The 26,290-nt window shown below is 36.4% G+C and overlaps 1 protein-coding gene across 3 annotated transcripts; it reads right to left on the bottom strand.

Moving 5' to 3' along the window:
• Positions 1-25,528, bottom strand: RNF138 (ring finger protein 138). 3 transcript variants are annotated; one of them, XM_016195937.2, is made up of 7 exons: positions 25,404-25,528; positions 17,181-17,346; positions 15,895-16,010; positions 6,891-6,941; positions 5,674-5,782; positions 4,064-4,171; positions 1-2,346 (listed from the first exon to the last, which is right to left on the bottom strand). In XM_016195937.2, exons 1-7 carry the CDS (start codon positions 25,511-25,513, stop codon positions 2,278-2,280), a joined length of 729 nt encoding a protein of 242 aa, XP_016051423.1. In that variant the 5' UTR covers positions 25,514-25,528; the 3' UTR covers positions 1-2,277. The 3 variants fall into 3 exon arrangements, with proteins under 3 accessions (XP_016051423.1, XP_016051421.1, XP_016051424.1); XM_016195935.2 differs by having other exon boundaries at positions 6,891-6,947; positions 25,404-25,527; XM_016195938.2 differs by lacking the exon at positions 4,064-4,171 and having other exon boundaries at positions 6,891-6,947.
• Between the last annotated feature and the right edge of the window lie 762 nt (positions 25,529-26,290).

Raw genomic sequence — 26,290 nt, 5'->3', positions numbered from 1 at the left:
TAGGAGAAAACCACTTTTAATTGAAAAATAAAGCAATACATCTCAAATAAAACTCTGTTTAACAACATAAACTGTAATTTGTTGAGGAAAATCGCTTTCCTAAGTGGTATTGTGAAATTTAGGTATCGGAGTATCAATACAGTTTCCTTCCTTTATCCTGACTCAGTTACAAGCATCTTAAAAAGAAGGACTTTCTCACAAATTAAACTGTAATCTGTAATGCCTATCCCTATTCCTAATCCACTGACAAGAGGGGAGATTTTAAATAAACATTTCCATACTGAGGAGTTCGCAGAAAACAGCAAATAAAATCAATATTTTCTTTATGAAAAGCTTGTATGAAAGACAAACAAGGCTATTAATGGTATTGAACTAATCCATAAAACTTCAAAACACAATTTCATCAAGTTGATCTCTACTACAATTCTCCTTTGAAGAAATTCACATCCCAAAATGGTTTAACTTGACATACTGGGAAGTATTAAACTTTGAAAGTAAGTACTAAAGTTATTGCTTCAAGTTGGAAAAACCTATCATCAAGTCTCTTTTTAAAGAGTTAAACAGCTATTCTTACAATTACACTCATGTAACTGCAGAGAAAATGTTCAAGCACATAGTAAACATCACTCTTTTGAATGACAGAACAAAGGCATTAGTTCATTAAGATGTATGGCTTTTTGGTGACTGTTATTACTACCCATAAAGTCATTACTGTTTGACTGAAAAACGTTTTTACAAAACTCCACTTCCAAAATTAACATTTTTATTAAACCAAGTTAAAAAAAGGTTCACTGTAGAAAAGTCAACAAGGGTTTTAACAAAACCAAAATATACCATTTTATACAATATATGTATATATTAGCAGCAACTACTTCTGAGATTTTATGTTCTTTTAGTTTTATTTTAAAGAAAGCATAAACAATGTATATTAGTATGGAATGTCAGCTAATCCACTCTTCATCTTTTATTCTGTGATTTGGGCCTTCTAGTACAAGTTACTTTATGATTCTCATTAACGAATACTAAGAACAAGCAAACCGTCTGACTAAAAAGTAGTGAAACAGAATGGCTGGTAAAATGTGTCTCACTGCTTCATAGTTATGCGTTATCTGAGAACAAATGAGCACCATATAAACAGATAACTGAGTGTGTGTATAAACTCAATTTTTAAGGTGTAACAGCAGCCAACTAGATCACTTAGCATTTGACTGTGACTTTTTAAAAATGTGGTGATATACAAAATGTTGATCAAATCAGGTAAACACTTAAATCCCATATTGCTTTATCTATTTTTAAAATCTCAATAGAAATTCTGTATGTAACCTGATAAACTGCATGCATATGTGTGTGTGTATTATACATATACATCTTTAGCTTTGCTTAAATTTCTCAACTGAGATGAAACCAAACTTCTCACTTAAATATATACGTAGAACATACAACTGAGTCACCAACTGAAAGTTTCTAATAAAAGTTTCATCTTAGCTAATGAGAAATCTGGCTATTGAAAATTCTGAATCCAAAGAGCTGTAATTCAACTTAATATACTTTAGGCTTATAAATTAGTCAGCCAAACAAACAAGATTTGAAATTAGCAACTGCTCGCCAAAGAAATAAATTTTTCTTTTGATAGTTCCTTCTAATATCAAAAAAGGAAGTATCTTTACATTGACCTTTCACTTTTTAAACAGTTAAAATTATTAAAGAAATCTCACTAGTCTTCGAAAATACTAAATGTTATATAAATATCATGTTCTTATAGTTGAATTCTTCAGCTAGAATCTGTATTAAAAATTTTTCCTTTGGATTGTTTCACTTAGCACTTCAAGTCTCCTCCGTTCTGCAACTCTGATAACTGGCTCAGATTTGTTAGTTTTATATCAATCACATCTTTCAGCATTTGCTACTGTGTGTTATTTGTGTACGATAACATCAATGGGAGAAACCGCACCAAACTACAAAAGCAACATAAGGAAAAATTCAAGAATGTAATATAAAAATGATAAAGTACAGAAAGAATTCCCTTTCGCCATTACATTAATGAAATATAATCCTTTTAATGCTTTTAAAGATAATGTCCTAACATTCATTTTTTAACTTACCAAGAGAATGCAATTTTTAGATAGCCCACCTTTATTTTTCAATTTAAAAACTAAAACAATAGACTGAATTACTTTTATTAATACACACATCAAGTTATTGAAATGCTGACTGCTTGTAGTTTTCTCCTTAAAGATGGCACTTGCAGGTACAAAGATGCACAGATGTCTACAGCCTTCAGATGTTTACTTGAAAAGATTCTTCCACAGCAGTTTGATACTGGGTTTCCTCATCTAGCTGAAGATTCTAAAAATAACAACATTAACATATCAATAGAAAAACATATTCTATTATTCAATACTTTGCCCAATATATTACACATCTTGACACACACACTACAGTTGAAACAGTTTGTTACAACACATATCCTTTGAAATATAAGATTTAAATACATAAACTTTAATTAAAAAATAAGTTTAATTGTAATTATTTAAGAATAATTGGTAAGCAGAGAGGATCAGCAGAGAATGAATGTTGAGAGTTAAAAGTACCTTATGATAAGTCATTAATTCAAAGTATAGTTAAAAGTAATCTACAATCATAAATTTTGTGCGATCTCTAGAAAATAACAATGTCTGAAGGTAAATTCATCTTAAATAATCATTTATTGAATCGACAGTTAAATAACAGTTTCTTAACCATCACATAAAGCTAAAAACTATAGCTCACTCAATCTTAGTTATACTACTACTACTTAAGTTTAAAAATTCTACTTGCTATCAATTATGTCCTATGGGTTTGCTTTAGAATAGGCTTCCACTTGACAATCTCAAATAATGAAAATTACATATTTTTCTGTGGCAAGGTAAAACAATCTGCCAATTAGATCAAAACAGTTTACCAAATATATTTTTGTTTTTCCAAATACACAGTAACCTTTCTTACAATGAGAATTTAAGAATAATCTACAATTATTTCATAAAGATGCTAAAATTGTGAAAGTACACCTGAATTTTACATATATTTGAATTGTTATTTTGAAATAGTATGATTAAAAATGCAAATTCCACAAAATAAGCATGTATCAAGAATAACTGTAATTTTGCCCTGGCTGGTGTGGCTCAGTTGGTAGGCATGTTGCCCTGTACACCAAAAGGGTGTAGGTTTGATCCCTAGTTGGGTGTGAACAGGAGGCAACCAATCAATGTTTCTCCCTCACATCGATGTTTGTCTCTCCCTTCCTCTCTCTCTCAAAATCAATTTAAAAATAATAATAATATAATTTCAACCTTGGAACAGAGAATAATGTAAATTCTGTTCATGCCATTGTCAGAACTGCACATGCCTGTGTTTACCTAAACCTGAAAACAAGTACAGTAGCAGCTATTCTTTATCAGAATTAATTTTAAATTAGATTTTAAAGTTTTAATTCTATAAAGTGAATAAAATGCAATCTCACAATAAATAAAACAAAAGCCACATCTAATTGTTTTTTAATTATGACACATTTGGGGATCCATTTTTATATTATGAAACTTTCCTCACTTACCCTGTAAAAGCAGTCAACTAAGGCCAAAAATCTACCATTCAACCTGGCTTTACTTGATAATTAAGCCCCCTCATTTTAAAAAATGTGTCTTGCATGCTAGATAGATCTACTATAATGGATTTAAGAAGCAACTTACTATATGAAAAATATATACATCCTCCTTTATCTGTTGTAACAATTTTACTTCTCTAGCAATTACAGTTTTCCCTTATATAGTTTCATGTATTTTGTTGATCTGAAGGTTTGCTCTTCCTCTATTAATGATCTCTCTAGTGCAGGAGGTGGACAGTATATTAAACTTTTTCCATTTCCACAAAACAAAATTCACCTATATTATTTTAAAAACAATAGAACTTGCTCTGTAACATCCAATATGATACAACAGCTTGCCTGAAAACTCAAGTTTAGATTGAAAAAGTTAATTTAATTTGAATACTTAAACAGTATTTTCTTAATCTTCAAGAATTCACTTACCACAAATTCTCCATAGTCAAACTGATGTCTTTGATTTAGATGACTAACGAAATTTCTAGTAATCTGGCTAGGATCTCCCCAAGGAAGAGATACACAAATAGGACATGTCTATGAGAAACAATGTTTTAAATAAAAAACAATGGAAATAAAACATTATAATTATTGAAGGTGTTAAAACACAGGCTTATATAACCAAAACACCTACATGAAAAGCATTTTGAAGAGCCAAATTCTATCACTAGATTATTTGTCTAGAAAATTACCTTAAATAAATTATATTAACACAATAAAAGGAGGATCTTATACACTGTTACTTAAATTTCCAATTACACAAGTGTTTCAAGAGAAACACCACATCCAGCCTTTAACAATACCAATTGTAATGATAGTTATCATTAACCAGTATGTAATCTCATTTGAGCCACACAATAACTGTGATATAATTATTTTAAGCTTTATTTCATTTACAAGTAAAATGAATGTATAAGTAAACTTTTAAATTGTATCCTTAAGATTTTAAATGAAGTACATCTTTAAAAAATGAATGGATGACATACTGAAATGAAATTAAAAAAAACTTTAGTAATTGGACTTTAGCCAAAGTCTATGCTATATTCAACATAACATAGAAACAAATAAAAATTTATTAATGCAATATAAAACAAAATCTCTTAAATACAAAGTTTTTCCTAGAGATAGCTTTGGCACTGTATTTGTTTATTTAACAGTAACTGACTCTGCTATGTCTTCCTTAGTGCTATGAGGGAGTTTATGGACATCCCACAATAGTTAATGAGGCATATTCTTCCACAATTTTTTTCCTAGTACATCCACTAAAACTGCTTAGAAATATCTATCCTCATTTTACTTATAACATTTCCTTCTATTCTTATTTATGAAGAAAATACTTATATATCAAAATGTACAGCTGAAAGGGAAGTTATCTCTTCTAGCTCAGTTTCTCCTGTTTCACCCACAACTGAAATCACTTACCTGTAAAACTCATGTTCCAAATGAGGAGTTGTAGGATCATTAACACAATGTTGGAATCCTGCACTCTGTACTATCTCCTTCATTCATAAAAATGTCTCACCACTTTCTTACCCTCAAAATGGTGTCAGAAAGATACATATGCATCAAAAACAAAGTACGATTCCTTTCCTTCCTTGCTGTATGAATTCATATACTACATTCTGCAAGGACACAAATTTAAAATACTTACTGATTTATTCTTATTTATAATTTTCACCTATAGCAGATCCACTTGGCCAGATCGAGCTGACTGCATCCTATATAGACCAGGAAGTGAGAAGCCCTAACAGAGCTACATCTTGCCTTTCCTCGGCAATAAACCCCCAGTTCATCTCTCACTATTTCACTGTTCTCTAGACTATTCTTCTACATTACCCTCACAACAAGCATCTCCATTTTATAAGTAAGTTACTGAAATCTCATTTTGCTTCAAATCTTTCATCTACTGTTGACAAAAATCTACCTTACTGATAATGACTCTTCCAAATTTAAAACTACCTTCCCTGTTGTACACATGAAGTGAAATAAATGGAACAGCATACTTTAAGCAGAAGACTGTCTTAAACATATGTACTTACCACAGGAACTATCTGAAATAGGTGATTACTGTTACAGTGATCCAGTAAACGCTGTCTGGTAAAATTTGATTCTTGACACAAGGGACACTTAAAGGTGGGATGCCCAGAACTATAAAACAATTTTAAAAGAAGTATACTTAATTTGAAATCACAAATCACAAAACAAATAATGCTCTCCTGTTTTTTAACCAATTACTGTAAGTTTCGTTTTTAAAAAATTATATTAGACTATTCAAAGATTCTTTAATTTTGAAAAAAAGTTTTCAGTAAATAATCTACAACAGATGTTCCCAATCTCAGTTTACAGTATCATTAATGTCTCAGTAAATTTTTTCATGGTGCCTCTAGGCCAAAACAAAAACAAACCTAGTTGTTCCATGTATTAAGGTTAAGTAGTTAAGTGCAAACAACTTAATTTAGTCATTCGTATGAGGCCAACAGATGTCACTGTATGTACCTTGAAATTTTTAAATATCTTGTGACCGTGTCCCAGTTTGGAAACCCCCTATATAGGAACTTAATTTTGAAAAGACTTTCATCAATATCTTTCATCTATTGAACAGAATAGATTCAATGATATGGAAGCATAGATCAGACTGACGAATGTCAGAGGGATGGAGGCGCGGAGGTGGGTGGAGGGGGAGAGAGTAACCAAAGAAATTACATGCATATATGTACAACCCAAGGACACGGACAATGGTGGGGAGAGGGACTGGGGAGGGGGATGGGACAGGGTAGAACGGGTCATTGGGGAGAAAAGAGGACATATGTAATATTTTAAACAAAAATAAAATTTTAAAAAATATTTATCTTTCATCTATTACAGTCTTTGAGAATCTAACATACAAAATTGCTAAGAAAAAGTAAAAAAAGAAAAAGCTCTGATCACCAGAATAATCAGTATTTCAAAACATTTTGAGGATCATGCTTCACTGGGTTTTAATACCTCTGAATTTCAGCAAGGGACAGTTCAATATTGACAACTCTACCTAAATTATGCATGGAAGAAACCTAACCACAGTGAAAGAGGATAGCTAAAAACTCTTCTAATTTAATGTGATCTGTAAAAGCAGCAATTGCATCATTTATTTCTAAACTACTCAGTTCTAGCATTATGTCTGGTGATTTAACTGAATAAAAATATTTTTAATTTAAAATCTATTTTTATAAGGTAACAGATATTATTTAATAAAGTAGCAGGATTTTCAAAAGCTTACCTTGTATTCTCTTGATAAGTTTCTATGTTATCAGATGTGGATGTTTCACTCCTGTTACTTAAAAAGCATGGGGGGGTAAAGTTAATACCTCAAGTAATAAAGCACATTATAGATTCATTAACTTGAACTGCTAATGAAGAAGACTAGTCCAAATTTGTTTTAAAGGCCTGAACTTCAAATCATTCTGAACAACAAAAAGCATGGCATTAATTATTTTTCAAATAAATTCTGATAAGACTTCTTACTGCATCCTTATTTATGTCCTTCAAAATTAATTTATGCAGTTACAAAAGTATAGAGAATGTAGAATTTTGCAGAATTACCTTATATCTACAGTATGGTAACATTTCCCCAGGTCCTTTAGACTTTAAAATTAAGAATACCTCTAACTCTACCCAGGCTAGTAAGTATTTGAATGCTGGGGTAGACTCAAGAATTCATGAACTTTTTGATTTGTAAGTAGGATATGGTTTAAGGTTGTGGCCTCCAAAGTAGAGTAGGTTTAAGACAATATTTGAATGTTCATTTTCCAAAAAGAAACTAGGTGTTCCAACATTTAATACATAAAACAACTTGACATCCTCATTCAGACCCCACGCAAGAGACATGTGTCATTTGCAGTATTAGAGAAATCCTAAGAGAGGAGTGGGTATTCCAAACAGAGACACTACAGAATTTCATCAATGTGGTCAATTTTATAAAAACAAGACCTTTCAATAGCAGCAATGTTAAAATAGACATGAGATAACTAGTGAACAAAAATAACTGTACCACACAGGTTTAAAGGAGTTATTAAACTTAAAAACTGATTATTCATTTTTCTTTACACAAAGACAAGCAGCACAGCCAGTCCTCCATATTCAAGGATGTTGCATCCATAGATTCAACCAACCATGGATTAAAAATAGTCAGAAAAAGAAAAATCTCAGCAAGTTCCAAAAAGCAAAACTGGAATTTGCCACACATCAAACACTATGCTTAATCCATGTGAGTAAAGTGATGTATAGGCAAAGCCTTCTCTAGCCTATATGCAAATACTATAGGTTATATGCAAACACTCCGCTATTTTATATAAGGGATCTGAGCATCCTCAGATTGTGGTATCCAAGGGGGGGGTCCTGGACCAATCTCCCTAAGAGATGTTCTTTTCTTTTTGAATTTCCTTTTTTTAGTTTGTTTTTCATAATAAAGCTACATATAACAAGGTGTATTTAGCGCAAAGATACCCTGGCAGTAACGGTTCCCTTTGTGAAGATAACAATGTTATCTCTCCACACACAGTCTATGCCAGTTCTATATCCCACTCCCATACCCAAAGAGACTATTAAACCACTATTCTGCACCTTTCTGGCAGATTAATATCTGCCACATATAGGTAAAGATAACATTTTAACAATATGGAGACTAAAAACTACTTTTTAAAACAAACTCAAACTATGGAAAATGCATTTATTAAAAGACATTAAAATTCTGTTACCCAAAACAGTGTATGTCACCTATTTTTTAAAAATCTCACATCTATGTATTTAAACTTGGTAACATTTTTCTACTCAGTTTTTAAATTATCCAAATATAATCATTGGGTTTTAAAATGTCCTTTAAAAATATAACAACTTCCGATTGGTCTGTAGAAACACCTACAACATGAGAATGAAATTTTGGTAATCTCAACCCATGACACACTTCTTACATTTGGATCAACATTTTTTTGTAGCAGGTATCTTTTTCAGCCATAACAATCATCAAAACCAAGTATCAAAGTAAAATGAACTTAGATCCAAATCTGTGGCCCTGGTCAGGTGGCTCAGTTAGTGGGAGCATTGTCTTGTATATCAAAAAGGTTGCGGGTTTGATTCCTGGTCAGGGCATGCGTGAGAGGCAACTAATCGATGTTTCTCTCTCCCCTCTCCCTCTTCCCCCACCCTGTCCCTCTAAAAATCAAAAATCTCTGGATTACTGTTACATTAAGATTTTTTAAAATTTTAGAAACTAGCATAGTAAACAATATTCTTTTCAGTAAAAGTATTAACAAAACTTTAAGAATAAAAATATTTTATACCATTAAATAAAGCAAAATTTATTTTTAAATAACTTTTTCATCTTTACTTCACTTAAATTTTACATGTTTTATAATATACATAAAGTATTATTACTGTAAAATACAGTCACAACTTTTATATAAACACATATTCTAGACATACATGCTCAAATATTTTACTGACAAGGTCATCCTGTGCACCAAAAGGTCACTAGTTCAATTCCCAGTCAGGGCACATACCCAGTTTTCGGGTTCAGTCCCTAGCTCAGGGTGCATGCAGGAGGCAAACCAATTAGTGATTCTCACATTGCAGTTTTTCTCTCTCCCTCTCTCCTTCCTCTCTCTCTAAAATCAATAAAAACATATAAAAATAAAGAAAAAAATATTCTGATATAAAGCATTTTAATATCAAAATTAATGTCCTTTTAAATACTTTCTCTCTTCCATCTCATATTACCATTCTCTATTTTCCATTATTACTGTCATTATATCATTCCTTATCATCCTGTATCATGCCTGGGCTACTACTGGTAGCCTACTCATTTACTCCAGAAATGCATGAATGGGTTCAACAAAAAATCTATTACTGACACCATATTAGCAATTAAAAACAGACAAGTGGGACTGCCTCAAACTAAAAAGACTTTGCACAGCAAAGGAAACAATAAAGTGAAAAGGCAAAATATGGAATAGGAGGAAATATTTGCAAACCATGTATCTAATACAGGGTTAATATCCAAAATACATAAGGAACTCCTACAACTCAATAGCAAAGAAATTAATAACCTAATTTTTAAAAGGGCTAAAAACGAATTTCTCCAAAGATGACATACAAATAGCCCACAAGGTATATGTAAAGATGTTCAATGTCACTAATTATCAGGGAAATGTAGATCAAAACCACAATAAGATTATCACCTCATACCTGTTATGATAGCTATTATATAACCCAAAAAAAAGACAAATGTTTGTGAGGATGTGAAGAAATTGGAACTCTTGGACACTGTTGGTAGGAATGCAAAATAGTGCAGTTGCTACAGGAAATAGTAGCAAGGTTCCTCAAAAAATAAAAAAAGAACTACCCTTTGATCTAGCAATCCCACTTCTGGGTATTTATCCAAAAGGACTGAAATCAGGGCCCTGAAGAGTTGCAGCACAATAGCCAAGATTTGAAAACAACCTTGTGAATGGATAAAGAAAATGTGGTATATAAATACAATTGAATACTATTTTTCAGCCTTAAAAGAAAAAGAAACCCTGCAATGTGACAACATGAATGAACCTTGGGGATATTACACTAAGTCAAAGTCAGTCACAGGACAAATACTGCATGACTGCACTTATATGAGGTATCTAAAATAGTCAAACTCACCTTGGCCAGTGCAGCTCTATGGTTAGAGCATCAGACCTCAGACCAAAGGGTCTCGAGTTTGATTCCCTGTCAAGGGCATCAGACCTCAGACCAAAGGGTCTCGAGTTTGATTCCTAGTCAAGGGCATATACCTGGGTTGCAGGTTTCATCCCCCGGCCCTGCTTGGGGGTGTGTGTGGGAAGCAACTAATCGATGTGTCTCTCTCTCTCTCTCTCCCTCCCTCCCTCCATCCCAATCTCTCTAAAAGTCAATGGAAAAAAACTATCCTAGGGTGAGGATTAACAAAAATAAATAAATAAATAATTAAATAGTCAAACTCTTAGAAGCAAAGAATAGAATGATGGTTGATAGAGGCTAGGGGAAAGGGAAATGAGTTGGTAATCAACATGTGCAAAATAGGTTCCAGAGATTTGCTGTACAACATTATGCCTATAGATTATACCATATTGTACACTTAAAAATCTGGGTAGATATCTCATGTTAAGTATCCTTACTATAACAAAAAAAAGTATGTATGACTATGTCACTTTATGCTAAGTTAAATTGTGATATTCCCTAAAGCAAAGTTTTCAAAATACTAGAGTATCTCATTTCCAGTCTTTTTAGAATATGAAGAAAAATCTCAAGTTCTATATGTATAAGTTTTACAAAAGAGCAAAAAACATTTCAATTTTGATTAAAAAAATATATTTGCAATGCAGGGAATAAAGAATTATTATCTAGAATCTATAAAGAATGCCAATAAATCAGAAAGGGCATTTTATCTAATACTTGACCAGATTCCTTAATAATTATTTAGCCACTTAAAATGCTCAACACCTTGGAGAGAAATATCTTAGGAACAATGTATGACTGCTTGCTACTTTCATTCTTTCAGTCTTTGTGAAGAACTGTATTTGGACTAAACTGCATGAGCTTACTGATATCCAGTTACTAATGTTTACAAAAAACCGAAATTAGTAGAAAAAGCCTCAAACAGACCAAATAATTTCCAGGGAAGATAAAACAGAAATGTGTTTTGGTTCATCTTCAAGATCACATGCATCCTCCTCTTCCCTTCTCAGGGCTAAACAGAAAGATACAGTCTTACATGTTAAAAGCAGAATTTTATTGTGTTAGTAAAACAAATAGCACTGCTATGCAATTATTATGAGAAACTACCCAGGCCAATGTGATAATTTTATTAAACAGCCTCCAACATTTATTAGTTTACAGTTATGGTTCTACCCTGAATGATCTGACTGAAACTAGTGCTAGTTTATTGTCAATTACCCAATTGGAAGTTATACTGCTTATATATACATATGGAAAAGGGGGTTGTGTCTGTTTAACCCATCCCTGTATTTCAGAAGGTACAATAAATGTATGTTGAATAATGAAATGATCAATGGGTTTACTTTGAAAATTTTTTACTACTGAGATAGGTACATGTAAATGTCACTTTAAGAATTTCCATAACCAGAATCCAGAGTTTAAAGTTTAAATCACCCATTTGTACTTATGAGAGAATACTGAAAACTATATTCTAAGAAAACACAGGCTCTATTTTGAGATGGTCCTCTGAATTTGCTGAGAAAGGTCTTTATTAAAGTAATGAATCCTCATAAGATGCCACCAAACCCTGCTCAACTATTAACTACAGCTTATGGACCTGCTCTTAATCAACAATATAAAATATATCTGCTTTCCAGTTACTTAACAACAAAGAGTAGAAACTTTAAACTCTCCAAAATAAAGTTTACCAAAAGTGTAGCTGTTAGAAATAATCTTCATAGAGAATTTCCTGAATATATACATCTTGTCCATTCTGCCACCACACCTAGCTTAAACCAGAATATCACAGAAAAGCCCCGAAAGAAAGCTTTAATAAGAATAAACTACAATAAGGCAAGCGATAGCCTACACTGAAGGTCTTTAAAGTACAGCTGTATGTAACAAGAGGAAATTTAGGAGATACTTATTTCCCAGAATCCTTTCCAGGAAAATTGCCTTAACTAACTGAATCCCTCCCCAACTGCTCTCTCCGTACAGCTTTCTTTCTCCAAGTTCTGGTATCTACTTCCTCCCTTCCAGTTTTCAGTAGGCTCAGAATATATAACTATTCTTTGTGATTTCCCAGAACCTTCTCACATAGTGTATCTGGTACCCTACTCTGTGAAAATAGTTCCTTTACTAAATTTTCCTCAAACTACCTCACAAGATCCGCACTATATACTGGCTGGCTTCATATCTTATATTTCCTACCTTTTTAAAAAGACTTTATTGGTTGATTTTTAGAGAGAGAGGAAGGGAGGGGGTAGGGGGGAGAGAGAGAGAGAGAAAGAGAAACACTGATTTGTTGTTCCACTTATTTATGCATTTGTTTTTGATTCTTGTATGTGCCCTGAGCCTAGGGAATGGAATCCAAAACCTTGGTGCATGGGGATGATGCTCTAATCAACTGAGATGCCCAGCCAGGGCCCCTACCATTTAAAAACAAAAACAAAAAAACCTTCTTTTCCTTCATTCACCAATTTCCTTACAAAAAATTCAAATACAAACTCCATTTTTCAATTGCAATTAGAATTTGCATAGGATATAAATATGAATAACCCCTTTCCAGATTTAAAAAAAAAAAAAAAGCATAAATGTAATATAAAAATAAATATAAATAATATAAAGTATTAGAGGGTCTAGCTGGAGCATAAGAACAGTTCTATGAAGAGGAAGAAATTCTAGAGGCCAGGAAAGATTTCACAGAGTACCTAACATTTGGTCTAAGTCTTCAAAAGAAGAAAAAGTCTACCAGCTGGCAAAGCATGGGCTGAGGTGGTAGGGAAAGGGAGCACTACTGGTAAAAAGTATGTAGGTAAGAGAGTAATTATGATGATAGTGATGATGATTAAAAACTAACATTTACCAAAGAAGGTACTATTCAATATGCTTTACCTGTATTAACCTATTTATTGACTCCTAACCCAATGAGGTGCTAACAGTGTCTTCACCACCACCCACTTTTTTTAAACAGATGAGAAAACTGAGGTACAATTTCTTGCCAAATTTATACCATTAGTGACAGAGCCTGGGACCTAGGCAGTCTGGCTCCAAAGTTGTCTTTTTCTTTTTTTTTAAATCCTCACCTCGGTATATGTTTATTGATTTTTTTTAGAGAGACGGGGAGGGAGGAATGAGAGCGAAAGAGAGAGAGAGACAGAAAAAGAGAGAGAAACATCAGTTGGTTGCTTCCCTGTAGGCATCCTGACTGGGAATCGAACCCGCAACCTTTCAGTGTACAGGACCACACTCCAACCAACTGAGCCACATGGGCCAGGACCAAACCCTTCATTTTTAACCACTAAATTATATTGCTTCTCAAGGGTGGCAAGGGTATAATGCAAATAACTCAACATGGCCAAGGCAAATGATGCAATGATGGAAAGCCAAGAAAGATAAAGGCTAAAAAGAAATGCAAGTGCCAGATAAGAAAGGACTTCAGAATAAGAAATTTTGTCTTATAAGCCAGTTTTTGGATTTAAATCATGGAATCCCTTGAAAATCTTGACATTTCTGTACAGAAAAAAATGTGTATAAACAAAAATTTAGCAGTTTAGGTAGTTTAAAGCCCTTAGTGAACCATGGGATCTTGGATGAGAAACACTATTATGGGGTCATGGGAAATCATTACAAGGTATAGGGAGAAAGGTACAAGGACAGGGAGAAAGAGATCAGAACTGCACTTCTAAAATATCACTTTAGCAAGAGTACATACAACATATTAGAGGAGGGCATGAGCTAAGGAAGTAACAATAGAAAGGAAAAGAATAGATGAGGAATACTACTATTAGGGATCAACAGCACCTATGACCAATTCAATTTGAGGAGTAAAAAGGAAGAACGCATATCTCCTGAGAAGAAAATCTGGTCATGCCTGGCCAGGCGTGGCTCAGTGGTTGAGCGTCGACCTGGGATCCAGGCGACCGGGGTTCGATTCCCGGTCAGGGCACATGCCCGGCTTGCGGGCTCGATCAATGACTCTCTCATCATTGATGTTTCTATCTGTCTCTCCCTCTCTTTTCCTCTCTCTAAAATCAATAAAGATGTATTTAAAAAAAAGAAAATCTGGTCATTTAATAGCAGTGATTGTACAAATCACATGTATTAGGAACTCTGCTAAGAGCTGGAGATACAATGTTAAGCAGCACGAATACCATCCCTGCACTTAAGAATAATCTACTGAATTAATAACAAATTAGAGTAATTTCAGTACATAAGTACAACAATAAAGAAAGCAATAAGGGATGAAGGAAACAAATATCACAAGACAGAAGTGACCAATTTCATCCAATGACACTACTAAGTCAAATAAATGAGAACATAAAAGGATTTTGCAGATTAGACAATCAGAAAAGTATTAAAGCCTTTTACCAGAACAGTTTTGACTGAGGAGTAGGGAAAAAGCCTACTGTGGTACAAGTGATTAAATTACAAAAATTAGCAACATATGAAATGAATTGCTACTAAAATAAAATGTTAAGAGTCTCTGTTTAGCATACTGCCTCCTGGGGCCTTTCTATAATACTGCCTACACTGTCTTTCTTTACGCAATTGTATGTGTGCTTGCTACTGAGTTTTTAAATATTAAACACTTCATTGTTACAAATACATGCAGCGGTGGTAATACTATAAACAAAAGGGAATGGCTGGAAAAGGAGGATAGTGGTTACCTTTGGGCATATGGGATTCAGATGGTCATGGGTTCAAAAGATTTTAAGGTGCTAAGAAATATTATATTTTTTTACCCAGGTTAGTGGATAACTAGGTACTTACTATTTTTCAAACCACACAGGCATTTGGGCCATTCTTCTATATGAAATACATTTAATAAAATGTCTAATGTAAAGAAATTTGAGACAATAAGATACAAATCAAGCCAAAACCTAGTTTTTAAAAATGTGAGACTAAAAGAGAACTAAGAATTTACTAGTACCAGGTCTAACTTTTATATGACATTTTATTATCAGAGTAAAAATCTCAAACAATTCTATTTCTTAGGAAACAAAAAAGAAGATTCCAGTTTATAAATACATTACTGAAAGGAATGTTTTTCTAGTTTTTAAATAATTTCAGTTGCAAAAGAAAATAACCTTCATCTCTCAAGTCAATTTTTTATTCAAAAAAGTGTCCAATTTCCTAAAATGATTTTTTTTTTAAATATATCTTTATTAATTTCAGAGAGAGGAAAGGAGAAGGAGAGAGAGATAAAAACAGCAATGATGACAGAGTCATTGATTGAGCCCGCAACCCAGGCATGTGCCCTGACCAGGAATCGAACCCTGATCGCCTGGATCCTAGGTCGACGCTCAACGGCTGAGCCACACCTAGCCGGGCCTAAAATGATTTTTAAATAGCATAAGCTTAAGTATATCATAAAGTTGATTTCCCAGATGTAAATCTTTCATGTGTCAAACAAACTTCTGAATATACAAATGATATAGTTCTATCATTTACTTTAAAAACATAGACAAACAAAACAAAACACACCTTATCATATAGTTCCCAAAACAATTTCCATTTCAACTATAAAAATTATCTTTTTAAGAATAAATACTGCTTACCTGTTCCCTACTGAATCTTGAGAGATCTGAAAGTTTGGAATGATAGCAGAAACACCATATTCATCTTGATACTTCTTACAAGATTTGTAATGATGTCTCATGCGATAGAATTTAATCTGTAAATTGATTAAAATGTAATGTGACTTTTAATTTAAAATAGAACTTACAAGAGTTGAGATACTGCCAAAAAAGGAAAAAATAGATAAAAACAGATAACTAAATATCCCATTTAAACAAGAGGTTCTTTTTAAGTAAATGATTTAATTTTAATCCGTTTCTGTCCATTAGATGCAGAAACAATAGAGAAGAGTCCATCTGTCTGTAAACTCACCGCCAAAAATATTAACAAATAATTTTACACTTGAAACCATACACTACCAATAATAGATAAAAGTACTACGAGGTTGCCTCATAGAAACCTCGTAGTTAGAAAGCACTTTAAAAAAATTAAGTTTCTCAGTTAATACTTGGAATACTTTTCAGTTTCTCAGTGAGATATAGAGCCAAAAATCTCTCAAGTGTATTTTCCAGATTTACTTTATTGCCCTGTCAGTTAAGACCTTCCTCAAAGAGATGAAAACACAGATCTGACTTGTATGAATGCATGAAACAGCAACTGGTTTTACTCACTGACTGTATTAGCTGTTTGAAAAAGTGGCTGCATAAATCTATAAATACATGGGTATATTCAAAGTCTAACTACACTTCCCCATTTCACTCTCCAAATGATAGAACAATAAAAGCCAGATTGAAGAATTAATGTCAGTTATTTGTCAATACCTGATTTTCCCACTTGTTCCATAAAATTTAAGCAGTCTTCTGCCAGATAATTTGTGATTTCTTAGATAAAACACATAATATACAAGTAAAGTGGGCAGCTAATGAGTTTCTTAACTACACAAATCCATTTGGTCATTTCTATGTGCAAAACTGCAATGATGATACCTACCATCAGAAAAACTATTTAATGGTTGAACATGTACCAGAATGGGGTTTAAGTGAGTTAAATGCCAGTTTGCTCATTTAGTTGACTTAGCAGATAATAAATGAATACTTACTTTGGGGGGGGGGAATGATAAAAATTATGACAAATTCGGAGATTGTTTCTTTCAGTCCCTGTTCTCAATAAGTTTATAATCTATAGCCATAGCTTTTTTTAGCATTTCCACCCCAATTCCCAATCTAAATAACTTCTTTCCTTTCGAAACAACACCCACCAAGAATATTCAGAAAGGAACTTCAGAGCAGAAACTTGACTTCCAAGAACTATGTCACATTTACTATACCTGTTTTGCACAGCATCTGCAGCTACCAGACAATTTCCTCATGATATTTTCAAGGTCTAAGGCCCGTTCAGGACATGCTCTTTCTCTTCTAGTCACATTTCCACGACAGAGAGGACAATGTATTCCACTTTCTCTCATTGCAGTCAGGAAACATTTTCTACAAAAACTAAACCAAACATTTGTGACATGTTAACTACAAAAAAAGTCTTTTCATTTCTATGATTAAACACAAACAAGTGGTTACAGATATGCATTTAGGTTAAATGAGTTAGGCTATATACATGTACATAAATCTCAGAATTTTAAAAACTATATGTGTATTTCTCAGAGTATAAGACTAATCACAGGACTAGATGGGAATATGAAAGAAACTACACTCAAGACTGCTTTACAATTTTTTAACATAATATATGAAAAATAAATATATCATTTAGCAGCTGTGTGATCTCACACTAGACCTCCATTCCTTCCCCTTAAAAAATGAAAGAATGCACCATTATCGGCTTTGTCTCACATTGATGTACATCAATGATGTTGTTCCACGGGACATGAATAGGTCTACTACAGAACAGTACACAAACTCATCTGTATTGCCACTATTAACCTTTCTTACTTCTATAGCCTAGCTGGTAGTGGCACATGGGGTTAGGTAAATGAACTGGCATGGACATCTCCATAGATGTTTTGGACAGGACCAAACGTCCTGCAAGGTACATAATGGAAAGGCAATGCTGGCTGAATGAACGAATGAAAACTCTACAACCAATAAAGAAACAAGAAGAAGGCCCTCTATGTACTGTACAGAATGATCTCCAACATAGTAACATGAAAATAACAAGGTATAAAAGAATGCATACAGTATACTGTTCTTCGTATAAAAACAAGAAAATAATATTTACAACCTTGTTTATATACACATCACTGGAAGGATATATAAGTAACAGTGATTGTGGGACACAGTCATATTCCCTTTATACCTTTATAATTATGAATTACAATATTCTCCATTCGCCACAATTCCTTCAGTATTCAATATATGGACCAAAAAAAGTTGAAATAGATGCCTTTCTATTTATAATCATCATCTAGTTTTTTGTGTATATGCTCCCCACCCATTAGAGTAACCATCTTGGTTACCAGAACAACTGTCCTAGTACAGCAGTGCTTGTGTTCAAGAAACCCTTACTTTACTTACTAATGGCCCCAAAGTCATCCACATACTTTTATTACAGTATATTATTGTTATTAATCTCTTACTGTGCCTAATTTATAAATTCAACTTTATCATAGATATGTCTATATAAGAAAAAACATTGTATATACGGTTCAATACTATCCATGATTACAAGAATCCACTGGGAATCTTGGAATTTATCCCCCACTGATAAAGGGGGACAACTATATACTAAGACTGCCAGACACCACAGGATAACATTCACCAAGGTAGAAATTAGGAAAAGGCTGTGTGACGTAACTTAGTGTGCTAGTAAGAATTTTGTTCAGCAAGGATTCACTTGCCACCCCTCCCACCATAATAGTAACTAACTAACACACTTCTCCTTGAGATTGCTATTGGGCATGGCTATGTGACTTGTTTCAGTCAATGGAATATGAACAAAGGCTGGAAATATGCTTTCCCACTTGGGCTTGCTTCCTGAACTTCAGCATGGAAGACCAAGCCCCAGGTGGTTTACCGACTCCAAAAGAATTACAGGCATGTGGGGCAGGCCTGCAAGCAGCCTGGAGCCTGGAGTCAAGCCCAGAGGAACCAGCCTGTTATCAGTCAAACCACAGCTGATCTGTAGTCTTATGAGCAAAAAATAAATGCCAATGTTGTATGTCAAATTTTTTTTTTTAAATCTAGCTTTTTGTGTGAGGTCCTGTAATTATTAAACTAATGAAATAATTATGTATTTTTAGGAATTTTGAAAACTGTAAAACACACATACAATATTATTATTCATGAACATTACCTCATTTGTTCCTTGCAACAACCCTATGAAATAGGTAACATGATTCTACCCTTGTTTTACGGACAAGAAAACAGGATAAAAGGAGTTAAATGACTTGAAGCGATACAGCTATAAGCTGTGCTCTCTCAACACAAACCCATTCATCCCTTTACTCGATACTGAATGCATATAGTAGACTAGGGTAAGTAAAAGTAGACCTGGGGTACTACCTTTATAGAGCTTACAGTCTAAATAATGAGAATGACATTAGTCAATTCATCTGGTTCCAAAAATGTTGATTATAAGCTATGATAAGAGGTACAAAGGAAAGTTATTCATGTCTTCTATCTGCAACTGGACTGTTCCTTCCTCTGTAGAGCCAAACACATATTGATAAAACTGCTTATTTCTCATCTCTCTTTGGCTAGGCTATCTGAATCTGCTAAACAGAGCTTATTTCAAAACAAAGTACAAGGGGGAGGGAAAAGGGTATAAATCAAGATTACTAAAATTGTTTTCACATATCAAAGGATCCTGTGTCTTTAGGATAGTACAAGTTAACTTACACTCTGAAACTTAAAAGTTATTCAAGTTTCTTTCAACTTTAAACTAGCAAATGCTAGATGAATTTCTGTTCTTACCCATTCTCCTCTCTTAACAAAAGGCTGATCAACAGATGTTAAGAGAGTAAAACTTTCCCATCCATCATGCTGATTTTAGTAAAATCTGGCACCTTTTATCCTCCTAGTCTATAATCAAAATCATTCCCCAAATAATGAGAACTTAAAAAAAAAAATCAGACATTTTAAGTTGGTCTTCAGGACTTAAAATTAAATCCATTTTCTGTTATATAATTAAACAGCATAGTGTTTTTTTAAAATTATGTCATAGTCTTAAAAATCTTAAGAAAGCCCCAGCCACGTGGCTCAGTTGGTTGGAGAGTTGTCCCATACACCAAAAAGGTTGCGGGTTTGATTCCTGGTCAGGGCACATAGCTAGGTTGTAGACTTCATCCCCAGTCGGGGCATGTGGAAACCGATCAATGTTTCTCTTTCACATTAATGTTTCTCTCTCTCTTTCAAATCAATAAACATATCCTGGGTGAAAATTGGAAAAAGGAGAAAAAAAAAGCCTTAAGAAAAAAAGATAATCCCCCATTGGCGGGGGGGGGGGGGGGGGGGGGGGAGGTCTGGCTGGGTAGCTCAGTTGGTTAGAGTGTCATCCCTGATAGGCCAAGGTTTCAGATTTGATCTCTGGTCAGGGCACATACAAGAAACAACCAATGAATGCATAAATAAGTGGAATAAGAAATATCTCCCTCTCTCTCTCTCTCTCTCTCTTCTTCTTTCCCCTTCCTCTCTCTAAAAAAAAAAATCAAAAAATAATTTTAAAAATTAAAGAAAAAAAATGGTCTAGAGCAGCCATTTATAATTAAATCAGCAAGAGCCCATATAAGCCTGGCTTTTAGAATTATAACAGATCTGTAGAAAAAACAATTATTTAACATATATATGCTCAAACAACAAGATATCAATAAAGTGGTTAAAATTATAAGAACTATAAACTGAAAACTCAAGGACTGGATAATCCAAGGTAGGTTAATGGAGTCTCATTTAAATCTGTGCTTAATGAAAAACAGAACTTGATCTATATTAGCTTATTTTAAAAGATGCCTCCTTACAGAGATGCCTAAAAGCAGATTAGATTTCCATTTTTAAGAGTCTGGCAAGGCATCGCCTTGTTATTATACATGATTTTCATTGTAATGGCACTTACTTCTAACAGTGTACAAGAGTTATTTATTTCCTTGACTAGTCACAAAAGGAAAGAAAGGAGGTTTGGTTCAAAGAATCTTGGAAGATTATAAAGGAAAATAGCAAAAGAGATAAATACCTTACTACTATGCTATGCCAGTCTGTACCTTCTTAAAATTTACTCTGAATACAAGCTCAATTACAATATTTTTTTGTTAATCCTCACCCTCACCCAAGGATATTTTTTCCTATTCTATCCATTCTTTCTCAGACTGTACTTTTCTTCACTCCATATTTTAAAATGTATTCTCCAGCACTTTGTTCTACCTAGGCCCTCTGCTATCTTTCAACTTATATACTCTTTCTGTGGGTATGTCCATATTCACAGTTTTAGCTCCATGTAACCCAGACCTACACCTAACTAAAGAACATATATTCATCAAATCTTACACCATAGCCTTAAAATGTCAAAATTTTCTTCTCTCCAGTACCAGTATCATTACCTTGATTCAGGTTCTAATCATTTCTCTCTCTGACACAGCAATGGATGGCCTCTTAACTAGTTACACCACTAACAAGGTGGACCCTGTACTAAAGAGAAATTACTAGCCCAGGCCAGGTAGCTCAGTTGGTTAGAGTGTCGTCCCAATAAGCCAAGGTTGTGGGTTCGATCCCCAGTCAGAACACATATAAGAATCAACTGATAGACCTGGTCAGTGTGGCTTAGTTGGTTGAGCGTCGTACCATGCATTGAGAGGTTGCGGGGTTTTCAATTCCCAGTCAGGGCACATGCTGAGATGTAGGCTTATCCCTAGTAGAGGGAGTGCAGAAGGCAGCCAATCGATGTTTCTCTCTCCCTCCCACTCCTTTCCTCTCTCTCCAAAATCAATAAAAACATTTTTTTTAAAAAAGAATCAACCAATGAATGCATAAACAAGTGGAACAACAAATCAGTGTTTCTCTCTCTCTAAAAAATCAATCAATAGCTCAGTGGTTGAACATTGACCTAGGATCCAGGACATTGCAATACGATTCCAGGTCAGGGCACATGCCCAGGTTGCAGGCTGGATCCCCAGTTAGAGGCATGGAGGAGGCAGCCGATTAATAACTCTCTCATCATTGATGTTTCTATCTCTCTCCCTCTCCCTTCCTCTCCCAGAAATCAATAAAGATATATATTTTTTAAAAATCAATTTAAAAACGTAGAACAAGAAATCTATTTTTCTCTCCATTCCTCTCTCTGAATTACAATAAATAAATAAATAAAGAGAGCTTTTAAAAACTGAAATGTGACCATGTTACTCCCCTGCCAAAAGTTATTGAATTCATCTCTGTGGCTTTCAGGAAAAAGTTTTGGCTTACAAAGTAAGTTCCTGCCAATATCTCTCAGCTCTATATCCACTACACTTATCCTTTGGCTTCAGCCAAACTTTATAGTCCAGATAATAGTCATCTTCTGTAATCCCTGCTTGCCTCTGCATACGCTATAAACCTAATCCAGGTATTACCCAACAAACCCTGAATACCAATTCTGACCTAAAAGTATTATTTCATTCAGGAAATCTCCCCTATACTCATAGGCTGATTTAAATACCTGTTCTCAATGCTCGCATAAAATTTTCTACCTAAATCTCTTTCATATTAATCACATTCATGTGTAGGTCTTCTCCATTAGACTACTAATAGTCTCCAGGGAAAGAACACTTTGTATTCCCTCTACCTGACATACAGAGCATTCAACAGCCCAGCTGGGCATGGCTCAGTGGTTGAGCGTCGACCTAGGATCCAGGCGTTCAGGGTTCGATTCCCAGTCAGGGCACATGTCCGGGCTGTGGGCTGCAGCCGATCAATGACTCTCTCTCTCATCATTGATGTTTCTATCTCTCTCTCCCTATCCTTTCATCTCCCTGAAGTCAATAAAGATATATTTAAAAAAAAAAAAGAAAGAAAAGAAAGCATTCAACAATTGCTGTTTGAAGGAATGGACTGGGATTAAATGGGAATTTATATTTTGGTAGTTATTCTAACGATAAGGAACTTGCTCTTTGACTAGAATAGACAGTAGTGGGCAAATACTTTGCTGTTGAAATGGGAGTGAAAATTTTTTATTTTCTAACAGACCCACAGTGCTACAGTGCCCCAAAGCCATTATCACTTCATCTCTCACTACCCATCAATCAAAAACTGACTTTGGAGCTAACTATAAATTTGTTTAAAGGCACAGGTTTGTCTTTTGTGAAAAGGGAAGAGCAAATGATATTTTAAACTAGATTATTTAAAACAGAATTCTATTTCCCCTCCACACTCCTTTCATTCAATCAGGCCCGCTCCACCATTATCACCATCCCTTCCAAACAAAACTTCTTCCCCCTGTGCTTTCTTGAATTCATTGTTCAGCCAGAATCTAGAACAACTGTGTTATGGGGTTTGGGGGGGGGGAGGGCAGGGGAAAGAGAGGAGATGAAGGAGGGTGTTAGAGCAATGTTCATTCCTCTTTTAAACAAAATCTGCTCTATATTTCTTTCTGTATCTAGTCTGATCACATCCAAGCCCAGTGAGCTGATTTGAGAAAGGTCTTCAACAATCATCCCCACTCTCTTTTTCATAGCCTTGAGATCAAGCCAAATTTCAGTCTGATTTTAAATGTCCCACAATGTAAGTAGACTTGAGCAAACTGCTTGGAATTTTGAGGGGAGCTAGAGATGAGTTCTATAACTATAAAGTCAATGACCCAGAGGGTAACTGAAATTATTCTGTCCAGAAAAAATTTACTTCCTCTCACTTTGCCCTTCATTCCTTCCCTTCCTTCCACCCACTGCCAGCACAAGCACTGGAACGGCATCAAGTTATGACAATGAATACTGACAGGTTAAAGGCTAAAAAACATACATTGTGCCCTAGGCACCTCCAAATATTTTTTTCTAACAATTTGCATTTGCTGCTCCAAATAATAAAGGAATTTCACACTGTCATTCATCTCCCTTAAACAACAAAAACATAAATGGCATAACTTCTATCACAAAAAGCCACATACTCTTGGCTCACACAACCACCACAGAATAGGAATAAGGTAGGCAGTACAAAGATTGACGATCAGAGTGAGCAGAATGGGTATCAAGAAACAATTGTAATGAAATTGCTGATTAACCAAAATTCAACTCATTCTTTACAAAACTGCAGAGAGAAAAAAAAGAGAAAGAATGTATTTAGAAACTTGTTTGATTCTTCTCAGCTACTTGCAAACACACAAGAACTTTCAAGCCTGAGTGTTTTCTTTTGAAATACAGGTTTCCAGACCTCACCTGCCAGAAATTCTTTTGTAGGCTTGGAATGGAGCCTGGGAATTGGTATGTTTACTTACAAAGTTCCCCAGGGGCCCTGGCCGGTTTGGCTCAGTGGTCAGACCTAAGGGTCGCGGTTCCATCCGGGCCCTGGTCCCCCCGCATGGGGGAGGCAACCAATCTATGTGAGAAACAGTGAAGTTTTTCTCTCTCTTGCCCCTTCTCTCCCCCTCTTCCTTCCCTTCCACTCTTTCTGAAAAAAATCAATGGAAAAAATGTCCTCGAGTGAAGATTAAAAAAAAAAAAAAGTTCCCCAGAGACTAAGATCAGCAGCCAGGTATGTCAGAAGTGCCTTTACAAGAAGGGCTCCTTACAACCCTTACTGAGGCTCTAGCAGTCTATGGAAGTTCTTTCTATAAATACGCCCAATCAAACAGCATGACACCTCACCTAATCCCCCTGTTCTCCCTCACCGCTAGAGTTACTGCCCTGTTTTCAGTTAATTCCTCCGAACAGCAGGCTTCCTTTCTCATCTCCACCCCAGTAATAACCAAATAATAAGCAGAAGGGTAAAACAAAGGGAAACTATCGCTTCAATACCCGGAAATCCTGTCACTTTAACATATGAGAGAAACACCTCCCTAGATCATGCTAATATGCACTAAATTTTAAAGGAAACAAAACACTTTCAAGGGTGTTCTGGGAGGCAAGGCTGGGAGGTAAGTTAAGAGCTCTTAGCTTTGGAAAGGATGGACTAGGATACTAGAAGGAAGGGAAGGGGAAACTTTAAAGCAGGGCAGCTGACGGAGGAGCGGGCGAGCGGGCCCGTGCCGGCACCTCGGCGGGTTTTGACACTCAACACCCAGCCTTCACTCAGGTTGCTAGGAAACAAAAAGGCTCCACGTTCCTCGCCATTCCTCCCGGGCCTAGAGGAGAGGAGATTGGCCTCCGGGGCCTGAAGACGCCACCCAGGGAAGGGCCTCGGCACTGCCCCGTGGGATACCTGCAGACCCGGAGCTCAGGCTGAGGGGCCGGGCGCGGCGAGAAGGCCCCGAGCTCGGGGGAGGGCGGACGGAGCGCTGACGCCTCGGGAACTGGCCCTGCGCGCAGAGCGGCGCCGGGGCGGGCAGGCCGCAGCGAGCTCGGCCCCTGTCAGGCCGCAGCGGAGCATCCAGGGTGGGATGCGGGGCCTAAACCACCACCCGGCATTGCGCCGAAGAGGGGGCGTCTACTCACACGTGCTGACAGGCCGCGGTCCGCACCGGCGTTTTGAGCACCTCCTGACAGACGGGGCAGTAGAAATCATCTTCGGTGTAGGAAGTGGCCGCGGAGAGGTCCTCGGCCATGGCGGGGGTGGGGAATCAAGGCGGCGGCAGCGGCCGAGGTGGCAGTGGCGGCCCGGGCCCGACTCCCTGCGCGAACCCAGAGGGGGAGGGGAATCCTGTGAGGAAGCGGCTCGCGCCAGGAAGGGGGCGGGGTCCGGACGGGGCGGAGCCGAACGCGGACACACTCGGGCGGGAGCGAGGGCCCGCCCCCGGGGCTGCTCCCCGCACCGGGACTGGACCCGGACTGGACGGGACAGGACCGGAAGGTGGGATGGGGCGAGCGGCCGCCGTGGAGAAACCAGCGATTGGTTTCACTTTCACTTCTAGCAGGGCTTGGAGCTCGCACGGAGCCGCCACTCTTCGCCTGCAGAGCGCGACCGCCAGCCGCGGCGGCCTCGGGCGCGAGTACTGATCCTCTAGGACTCGGCCTCGGCCACGCCCCTGGCCCTGTATCTACTTCGCTCCCCGTCTCCCTTTGCCCGGCTTTTCGGCTCCTTTCCCCACCCCGAACCCCCGGCCGTCTGGCTCCCCGCTGCAACCCACTCTTTCCCACGGCTCCCTACCCAGTACAACACCGCCACCGCCCCGCCCCGCCCCTCCCCTCCCCTCCCCTGCTTTCCCCTCCCCTCCATTCCCCTCCTCTCCATTCCTCTGGCGTAGTGGCTCACTTGGAAGCCCCGCAGCGGCGCAGCTGATGGAGCCGCCTACCCGCACCTGGTGACGGTGCTCCCGCGCCGGCCTCGGGCTCAGCCCGCCGCTGCTCCCTTCGCAGCCGAGGCCGGGAGGGGAGTGGCGGGC

This window comes from Miniopterus natalensis, chromosome 7, assembly GCF_054644295.1.
Source record: "Miniopterus natalensis isolate mMinNat1 chromosome 7, mMinNat1.hap1, whole genome shotgun sequence".
Taxonomy (NCBI): Eukaryota; Metazoa; Chordata; class Mammalia; order Chiroptera; family Miniopteridae; genus Miniopterus; species Miniopterus natalensis.
The sequence above is the reverse complement of the archived record's forward strand: the minus strand, read 5'-3'. Positions and strand labels throughout refer to the sequence as shown.